Raw genomic sequence first — 10,805 nt, forward strand, 5'->3', positions numbered from 1 at the left:
TAATTTCAAATTACATACGATTCCTTCTGATGATTCTACACTATTTTCTAGTCTACAAAACATCTTATATTTGTAAATTTTTAATGCAACAAAAGATAGAAGTAAATTAAACATGGCAGAGGTTTCATTTCTTACAGAGTAAAAACCAATAACTATGTGTTTCCATTTAACATTAAAACCAAAAATATTGCTCACTATCTTCCATATATGTTGTACATTCACACACTCAAAAATAAGGTGGTGTGAATTTTCAATTTTTTCTGTACATATTTTACACATATAATCACAATTTTTTATTTATCTTACTCACAAAATAATTATTTGAAAGTAAATTATTTAACAATTTATTATTAAACTCCGAAATCTTTTTGTCTTGTAACAAAACGATTTTATTCATATAAATATTTTCCCAATCGCTTTTGAGAATATCAAATTCTTTATTGTATTTTGATTGCATGGTTGGTTTTTGAAATTTCTTCTTTATAAAGTGATTATAGAAATCTTTAGTTGAGTATTGATTGTACGAAGGGGTATATAATTGTACTTGATTCATATACTGGCAAACTCTAAGATCCAATTTGTTTTCATAATTCTTGAATATTGTTTTAATTATCTTATATTCGCACAACCAGTTATTTTTGTTTATCAATATGTCTGCTATTTCCTCGGGCGATTTTAAAGTTCCCGCCTCAGAGTATAAGTCTTTAACAAACAAAATATTACTTTTAAGCCAAGTTTTGAAAAATATTGTTTGCTTCAAAAATGTTTCAGGGCTTGGTTTGTTTTGTAAGTCTTTGCATGTGTTAAAACATGCAAAAGCTTGTTTATGGAATAGCTGCATAGTTTTTAATATTTCATAATTTTCAATTTTATTTTCAGTTGTATTAATTAAATAGTTTATGTCTATGTTGATTGGAGTGCAATAACTATTTACATAACTTTTAATACAATGTTTTGTTTCTTTTAATCTGGGGACCCGTGAGGCTTTTAATGCATTAATCTTTGATTCGACATCAGTAATACCTAGTCCGCCTTCTTTTACGTGACCAATTAACGTATTTCTTTTAATCCTATCAGTTTTATTCCAAATGTAATTATATATCAACTTATTAATACTTTTGATAAAGTCTTCATCGGGAATTTCCAAATTACTCGCAACATATATGAGTTTTGATAATGCTAGAGTTTATTGCGGTGCATTTCCCAAATAATGTTAATTTTCTTCTTTTCCAAGATTCGAATAAAGTGTCTATATCATGATAAATGTTCATCCAATTTTTATTATAACATTCAATTTTATCATGACCTACATGAATTCCTAAACATTTTACTGCTTTGTTCGTGACTGATATACCATCGATTTCTGTTAACATGTTTTTAAAAGGACCAAGCACAATACATTCAGTTTTACTAATGTTAACCTTAGATCCCGCATGAATACAGAACTTGTTTATTGTTTCTAAAGCATGCTTAAGTGATTCAATATTCTGTAGAGTTAATGTCATGTCGTCGGCATGTTGTATATTTTTTACTTCTTTTTCCATGAAGTTAGCTTTAAAGCCTTGTATATTTTCATTATTCTTTATTTTTTCAGATAAAATTTCGGCAACAAAAAGATATAGAATGGCTGAGATTGGACAGCCTTGTCTTATTCCCCTTTTCATCTCGCATGTTTTTGAAATCCATCCGTTATTCTTTAATCTGAATATTGGGCTTTGAAATAAAATTTTTATCCAATTTAAAAAGTTTTTCCCGAAGTCAAATTTTTCTAGTGTTTTAAGTAAAAAATTCCATTCTACTGAATCAAAAGCTTTTTCAAAGTCTAAAAATAGCAAGATCCCCTCTTTATTAAAATTTTAACAATTTAGTTAATTAAATTTTTGTTTAATTTATTATTAATGTCTACGTATGTTCTTCCATTTGCGTATTCTATACATGTGTCATAAAACTACCCTGTCACTTTGTTACCGCCTGCAGTGCCTGTTGCTGACCGTAGTTGCTAATTTTAGACCACCCGGCTTTGTTTATTTGCCTCGGGGGGTCCTTTGTTTATTGGGTTGGTCAGCAGCGCTAGTCTCGGGATACTGTGCGGTAATATTACGTAACCATAGTTGTTAGTTCCATCGGGTCGCCTTGGCACTTTTTCTATATTTAAAAGGGGTCCCGATGGATCTTGGCATGTTGGCATGGCACCAACCAATCAGAGGCCGTGAGGGAATTCTAAATTTGCGCCCACTTCCCTCTCTCTCTTCACTTTCTTAGAATTAGTCGAAGGGCAAGGCCACGCCATTTTCCTTAAAATTTTCTCTGTTTCCTGTGATAATTCAACTCGTGGTCCTTCGACTATAAGATTTTATTCATTGCTATTAGCATGATCGTTCACCATGGCAGAAGAACGTTTTGTAAGGCAGTATTTTGACATTCCGCAGTGGTACGTTTTCGCGGAACATGAAGTAAGCAGACTCAACGCCATTATTCGTGAGAACGTGCCTAGCCAGATTATTTCGTGCATCTTACTGGACTGCTCGGCTATGTGCAACTCGTGTATTTTTTGTGATCCAGAGATCAATGTCCCTATGACCTGTGGCGCTATATCGAGGCCGACAAGATCGTGTTAAATATACAAACTATTGACAGTGACGATGGCAGACCTATCCGCCGATATAGAGGAAGTCACGCAATGGGCGGCCTCAAAAAAACTTTCAGTAGACACTGTTAAAACACTTATAGCGTATGGATACGATTTCAATGGACGCCTTGGAGACTCTTACCCCAGAGGACATTTCGAAGGCGAAAATCCCCGTGGGCCAAATGAAACTTTTACTTAAGGCAGTCCGCAACACGTTTCGTGCCGTGGACACACCATCTCCTGTGGCCGCACAACAAACACCGAACACCAGTGCCGAGACCGCCGCCGCTACCTCGACCCCAAACGACCTCGCTACCGCGGTGAACTCGGAGACGTGTGACGACGCTTTCGTCCGCGTGGTGATGGACCAGATGAGGGCCAGCCAAGCAAACATCGCCAAGTCCGTCGTACCAGAGCCCCTACGGAACCAGGAGCTGCCTCCAGAAATTCAAGGTGGGTACTCTTGGCAAGATCCCCAAGTTCATTTAAAATCATTAAGTGCCAGCAGCAATTCTACATGTAGCAATCATTTAGATATTGTAGACTTTGTTAATGTTGGAGGGGCACATCAGTCTGAGAAAGTAATGTCTGATAATTCTGGTTTTCAAATCATTTGTCGTAGCGGACCCAACAAACCAAAATTAGAAAATTTAACCCTCTGTCATTGGTCAACTGCCAATTTGGCAATTTTGCACAAATTAGTTGAAGATGGGGTACTTGCCCAGGCGCAGATATTTGATTATTTGTCTCACACCTCACGTATTTACCGCCTGGTATCCTCACACGAATTGGTGTCTGTGTTCATGTACGATAGAGAGTATAGACGCTTGCAACATTTACATAAGTTTCGCTGGGGTACTAGTGTATCCCACTTAGTTGAGGAGTATCTGCGCCTAAGGAATCATGCCCCAGGTATATCTCAGACTGGTGTGGTCCCTCATAAAACTAAGGATCGCCTTAGGGGTACTAGCACAATGGCCTCCCACACAGCTCAGGGAAAAGAAATATGTCGACGTTTCAATTCAAAAAATGGATGTTTTATTAAAAAGTGTAAATTTGAGCATGTGTGTGGGATGCCAGGGTGTAGTGCCCCCCATCCTATCTCCGGTCACTCAAAAAACTAATACACCCCAAGCCCACGATGAGGCTCAAATACAAAGCCTGGGAAGATGAATTAAAATATGATCCAGATAAAAATTTGTTGCTTTCTGGTATCAAATATGGGTTTGATATTATTGACCCAAATGCTGATCCTAGTCAGGCTAGTTGTAATAATCACCCTAGTGCTCAACCTAATAGCCCCCTTTATGCTAAGGCTACTGAACAAATAAATATAGAAATTCAAAATGGCAATTATATAGAAACACATGAGCCACCTGTGATAATTAGCCCCCTGGGTGTCATCCCAAAACCTGATGGGGGTGTAAGACTCATTCATGACTGCAGCCGACCTCAGGGTCTCTCTGTCAATGACTATGTTTCTAACAAAGACAAACATAAATATAGCTCTGTTGACTCAGCATCTAAGTTAGTACACAAGGGATATTACATGGCTAAGGTTGACCTTAAAAGCGCTTATCGCAGTGTTCCTATTAGTACAAAGAGCCAACTAGTTACGGGTATAAGATGGAAATTCCCTGATAAGACTAGGTATTTTTATGATTGTAAACTACCTTTTGGTTCAAGTTTAGCTCCCGGTATATTTCATCGCCTTTCCCAGGCTGTTGTTCGCATGATGTCTCGTCGGGGTTTCAATTGTATTGTTGCATATCTGGATGATTTTTTCATATGTGCACCCAGTAGAGAAGAATGTGCTTCTATTATGGGCACATTAATTAGACTTTTACGCAAACTTGGGTTTATAATAAATTGGAAAAAGGTCATAGATCCTACTCAATCTATCACATTCTTGGGTATTGAGATATCCTCAATTGACATGCAGTTATGTCTCCCTGGGGACAAACTAGGGCAAATTAAGGAAGAACTCGCAAAGTTCAAATCGCGCAAGCGTGCAAGCAAAAAGCAATTGCAATCCTTAATAGGGAAACTAAACTGGGCTTCATCAGTTGTCTATGGTGGGAGAGTATTCCTTCGCCGCTTGATAAATGCTATGAACTCCCTTAAACATAGTTCCCATAAACTTCGCATAAGTCAGCATATGTCCCAAGATTTGCATTGGTGGCACTCATTTATGGTTCACTTTAATGGTAAATCATTGCTCCTTGATAAGGTCCCTGTTACTGCAGTATATACAGATGCCTGCTCTGCAGGTGCTGGGGGCCACTGGGGGCACAGCTGGTTTTACCTTAACTGGGAAGTAGATTGCCCAGATGCGCTGAATTTGCATATAAATGAGCAAGAGGTTTTAGCTGTGGCCTTTGCTGCACAATTTTGGGCACATCATTGGGCCAATAAACGCATTCTTATTTTTTCAGACAATGCAGTCACAGTTTCTGCCCTTAATAAGGGTACATCTCGCAATAATACAGTTATGCGGTTCTTGCGTTATATGTTTTGGTTGTCAGCAAAGTATAACTTTCATATCACAGCTAGGCATATTAAGGGTACACATAATGATAGGGCTGACACAATCTCTAGGTTGCACGAGCGCTCATCATTCATAAGATTCTTAAGTAAATACCCCTGCCCTATGCCATTTTCCGAATTTCTACTACATATGTCACCAGCCTCACTGTCATTTCTTTTGTCTAGGCACCTCACCGGAATCTCAAACCCACTCTCTGGATTCTAGGGTTGTGCACCTGAGGACTAATGCCTATGCAGCTTCCACACGTCGTACTTACCTAACATATTTACACTCCTTTCTTAAGTTTTGCTCAGACAATAATATTGCACCTGTGCCAATTTCCTCGGCTAATCTTGGTAGATATATTGCTCATTTATCTCTAAAGTTGTCCTTTAGTTCATTACGGAATTACCTGTCAGTTGTTAGAATTCTGCATTTAGAAGCAGGAAAACCCAACCCCCTTGATTCCTATTACATTTCAAGCATTTTAAAAGGGGCCCGGCGGGTGTTAGGGGAAGTCTCCAAACCCAAGTTACCTATTACAATTGACATACTTAAGCAAGTGTTTTCCTGCATTGACTTGTCTTCCCCGCATGACATTTGTTTTTGGGCAGCTTTTCTAGTAGCATTTTTCTCATTTTTTAGAAAGTCAAATCTTTTAGCCCCATCATGGGGTCACTTTGACCCTAACAAACACCTGTGTCGTTCCAATATCAAGTTTGGTGGTGATGGGGTTATCATTACTGTCCACTGGTCTAAAACCATTCAGTACAGTCAAAGATCCTTAGAAATTCCCCTACCCCTGATTCCTAATTCTCCATTCTGCCCGAGCACAGCCTTAATGCTGCTGTTTAAATCTACACCCTGCTCTATTCAATCAGTGCCAGCTTTTATATTTAGGCAACAAAGTTCTACCAAATTAATGACACATGATATTTTTGTTTCACGACTTAGATTTTTTTTGCACAAACTGGGTTACAACCCTAGTCGTTACTCTGCTCATAGCTTCAGGAGAGGTGGGGCATCCTTTGCCTTACAGTGTGGACTGCCTCCTGATTTAATTCAAACTCAAGGGGACTGGCGTAGTGATGTTTATAAAACCTACCTTGACCCCTCTCTCTCCTTCCGACAACAAGTAGCAACCACCTTAGGACAAGCAATAGGCAAAGTACTGTAGTTATTTTAACTGTGTAACTCTCTTGTGTTGGTTGTTACACAGTTTGGCTGTTTAGTTGCCTTATGTATATACATGTAGTTAAGATCCTCGCAATGTACATTAGGATGTATAATTAGATGTATTTGATCATGCTGCTGGCACCTTGCACTGTATATATATGTTACCTTGTATTTTACTATATTTTGTGATATATCTTGCCAAGAGTACACCTTACATATATGTGTGTGTATTTCCGTTGTGAATGTCCTGCGATGGATGTCCACTTGGTGATCTGGTCAGACTTGCGATCAGCCCGCCGCCAACTCTTACACTGCTCGGACACTTTGCGTATACCATGCGCGCACATAGACTGTTGTTCCTCTGTCTAAGTGGCCAGATGATGTCCGTCCGGAAACTGTTCCTGTCCTTTTCCGTCCGTGTGTCCGACTTCCTAATTCCCTCCAATGGCAGTGACCCATCATCAGACTATCTTGTAACCATTTTATGTTATCATGTGCCAAGTACTTATTACAACAGTACAACACTTTGTTACTAAGTCATTACTTATTGAATTCTAATGTTTAAGTTATTATTTATATACTACATATATCTACTCCCTACAGGCTTGGGTGATTGGAGTATGGTTTTATTTTACTCATTGGTTTTTAAAATGTAGTACACGTGAACTGTGTGATATTTTACTATGTGTACTAATTTATTACTCATTCAATAAAACCATGGATTTGATTTCACCCAAGCCTGATTTACTGGTTGTTTTTTACTGATGCTATTAAATGCAAAGTGGGCAGGGAGTCTCTGGCTTACATGAGTTTAAAGATTAATTAGTTAATTAAATTTTTGTTTAATTTATTATTAATGTCTACGTATGTTCTTCCATTTGCGTATTCTATACATGTGTCATAAAACTACCCTGCCACTTTGTTACCGCCTGCAGTGCCTGTTGCTGACCGTAGTTGCTAATTTTAGACCACCCGGCTTTGTTTATTTGCCTCGGGGGGGTCCTTTGTTTATTGGGTTGGTCAGCAGCGCTAGTCTCGGGATACTGTGCGGTAATATTACGTAACCATAGTTGTTAGTTCCATCGGGTCGCCTTGGCACTTTTTCTATATTTAAAAGGGGTCCCGATGGATCTTGGCATGTTGGCATGGCACCAACCAATCAGAGGCCGTGAGGGAATTCTAAATTTGCGCCCACTTCCCTCTCTCTCTTCACTTTCTTAGAATTAGTCGAAGGGCAAGGCCACGCCATTTTCCTTAAAATTTTCTCTGTTTCCTGTGATAATTCAACTTGTGGTCCTTCGACTATAAGATTTTATTCATTGCTATTAGCATGATCGTTCACCATGGCAGAAGAACGTTTTGTAAGGCAGTATTTTGACATTCCGCAGTGGTACGTTTTCGCGGAACATGAAGTAAGCAGACTCAACGCCATTATTCGTGAGAACGTGCCTAGCCAGATTATTTCGTGCATCTTACTGGACTGCTCGGCTATGTGCAACTCGTGTATTTTTTGTGATCCAGAGATCAATGTCCCTATGACCTGTGGCGCTATATCGAGGCCGACAAGATCGTGTTAAATATACAAACTATTGACAGTGACGATGGCAGACCTATCCGCCGATATAGAGGAAGTCACGCAATGGGCGGCCTCAAAAAAACTTTCAGTAGACACTGTTAAAACACTTATAGCGTATGGATACGAGTCAATGGACGCCTTGGAGACTCTTACCCCAGAGGACATTTCGAAGGCGAAAATCCCCGTGGGCCAAATGAAACTTTTACATAAGGCAGTCCGCAACACGTTTCGTGCCGTGGACACACCATCTCCTGTGGCCGCACAACAAACACCGAACACCAGTGCCGAGACCGCCGCCGCTACCTCGACCCCAAACGACCTCGCTACCGCGGTGAACTCGGAGACGTGTGACGACGCTTTCGTCCGCGTGGTGATGGACCAGATGAGGGCCAGCCAAGCAAACATCGCCAAGTCCGTCGTACCAGAGCCCCTACGGAACCAGGAGCTGCCTCCAGAAATTCAAGGTGGGTACTCTTGGCAAGATCCCCAAGTTCATTTAAAATCATTAAGTGCCAGCAGCAATTCTACATGTAGCAATCATTTAGATATTGTAGACTTTGTTAATGTTGGAGGGGCACATCAGTCTGAGAAAGTAATGTCTGATAATTCTGGTTTTCAAATCATTTGTCGTAGCGGACCCAACAAACCAAAATTAGAAAATTTAACCCTCTGTCATTGGTCAACTGCCAATTTGGCAATTTTGCACAAATTAGTTGAAGATGGGGTACTTGCCCAGGCGCAGATATTTGATTATTTGTCTCACACCTCACGTATTTACCGCCTGGTATCCTCACACGAATTGGTGTCTGTGTTCATGTACGATAGAGAGTATAGACGCTTGCAACATTTACATAAGTTTCGCTGGGGTACTAGTGTATCCCACTTAGTTGAGGAGTATCTGCGCCTAAGGAATCATGCCCCAGGTATATCTCAGACTGGTGTGGTCCCTCATAAAACTAAGGATCGCCTTAGGGGTACTAGCACAATGGCCTCCCACACAGCTCAGGGAAAAGAAATATGTCGACGTTTCAATTCAAAAAATGGATGTTTTATTAAAAAGTGTAAATTTGAGCATGTGTGTGGGATGCCAGGGTGTAGTGCCCCCCATCCTATCTCCGGTCACTCAAAAAACTAATACACCCCAAGCCCACGATGAGGCTCAAATACAAAGCCTGGGAAGATGAATTAAAATATGATCCAGATAAAAATTTGTTGCTTTCTGGTATCAAATATGGGTTTGATATTATTGACCCAAATGCTGATCCTAGTCAGGCTAGTTGTAATAATCACCCTAGTGCTCAACCTAATAGCCCCCTTTATGCTAAGGCTACTGAACAAATAAATATAGAAATTCAAAATGGCAATTATATAGAAACACATGAGCCACCTGTGATAATTAGCCCCCTGGGTGTCATCCCAAAACCTGATGGGGGTGTAAGACTCATTCATGACTGCAGCCGACCTCAGGGTCTCTCTGTCAATGACTATGTTTCTAACAAAGACAAACATAAATATAGCTCTGTTGACTCAGCATCTAAGTTAGTACACAAGGGATATTACATGGCTAAGGTTGACCTTAAAAGCGCTTATCGCAGTGTTCCTATTAGTACAAAGAGCCAACTAGTTACGGGTATAAGATGGAAATTCCCTGATAAGACTAGGTATTTTTATGATTGTAAACTACCTTTTGGTTCAAGTTTAGCTCCCGGTATATTTCATCGCCTTTCCCAGGCTGTTGTTCGCATGATGTCTCGTCGGGGTTTCAATTGTATTGTTGCATATCTGGATGATTTTTTCATATGTGCACCCAGTAGAGAAGAATGTGCTTCTATTATGGGCACATTAATTAGACTTTTACGCAAACTTGGGTTTATGATAAATTGGAAAAAGGTCATAGATCCTACTCAATCTATCACATTCTTGGGTATTGAGATATCCTCAATTTACATGCAGTTATGTCTCCCTGGGGACAAACTAGGGCAAATTAAGGAAGAACTCGCAAAGTTCAAATCGCGCAAGCGTGCAAGCAAAAAGCAATTGCAATCCTTAATAGGGAAACTAAACTGGGCTTCATCAGTTGTCTATGGTGGGAGAGTATTCCTTCGCCGCTTGATAAATGCTATGAACTCCCTTAAACATAGTTCCCATAAACTTCGCATAAGTCAGCATATGTCCCAAGATTTGCATTGGTGGCACTCATTTATGGTTCACTTTAATGGTAAATCATTGCTCCTTGATAAGGTCCCTGTTACTGCAGTATATACAGATGCCTGCTCTGCAGGTGCTGGGGACCACTGGGGGCACAGCTGGTTTTACCTTAACTGGGAAGTAGATTGCCCAGATGCGCTGAATTTGCATATAAATGAGCAAGAGGTTTTAGCTGTGGCCTTTGCTGCACATTATTGGGCACATCATTGGGCCAATAAACGCATTCTTATTTTTTCAGACAATACAGTCACAGTTTCTGCCCTTAATAAGGGTACATCTCGCAATAATACAGTTATGCGGTTCTTGCGTTATATGTTTTGGTTGTCAGCAAAGTATAACTTTCATATCACAGCTAGGCATATTAAGGGTACACATAATGATAGGGCTGACACAATCTCTAGGTTGCACGAGCGCTCATCATTCATAAGATTCTTAAGTAAATACCCCTGCCCTATGCCATTTTCCGAATTTCTACTACATATGTCACCAGCCTCACTGTCATTTCTTTTGTCTAGGCACCTCACCGGAATCGCAAACCCACTCTCTGGATTCTAGGGTTGTGCACCTGAGGACTAATGCCTATGCAGCTTCCACACGTCGTACTTACCTAACATATTTACACTCCTTTCTTAAGTTTTGCTCAGACAATAATATTGCACCTGTGCCAATTTCCTCGGCTAATCTTGGTA

General features: G+C 39.9%; 2 protein-coding genes across 2 annotated transcripts; both read left to right on the forward strand.

The window, feature by feature from the left end:
* Positions 1-2,733: 2,733 nt before the first annotated feature.
* On the forward strand, positions 2,734-6,333 carry LOC128173935 (uncharacterized). The gene is made up of 2 exons (XM_052839599.1): positions 2,734-3,082; positions 5,264-6,333. The coding sequence occupies exons 1-2, from the start codon at positions 2,734-2,736 to the stop codon at positions 6,331-6,333; spliced, it is 1,419 nt and encodes a 472-aa protein (XP_052695559.1).
* Positions 6,334-6,558: 225 nt separating this feature from the next.
* On the forward strand, positions 6,559-8,564 carry LOC128173214 (uncharacterized). Its single transcript, XM_052838934.1, has 2 exons — positions 6,559-8,372; positions 8,542-8,564. Exons 1-2 carry the CDS (start codon positions 7,934-7,936, stop codon positions 8,562-8,564), a joined length of 462 nt encoding a protein of 153 aa, XP_052694894.1. The 5' UTR covers positions 6,559-7,933.
* The last annotated feature ends 2,241 nt before the right edge of the window (positions 8,565-10,805 follow it).

Source organism: Crassostrea angulata, chromosome 2, assembly GCF_025612915.1.
Source record: "Crassostrea angulata isolate pt1a10 chromosome 2, ASM2561291v2, whole genome shotgun sequence".
Classification (NCBI taxonomy): Eukaryota; Metazoa; Mollusca; class Bivalvia; order Ostreida; family Ostreidae; genus Magallana; species Magallana angulata.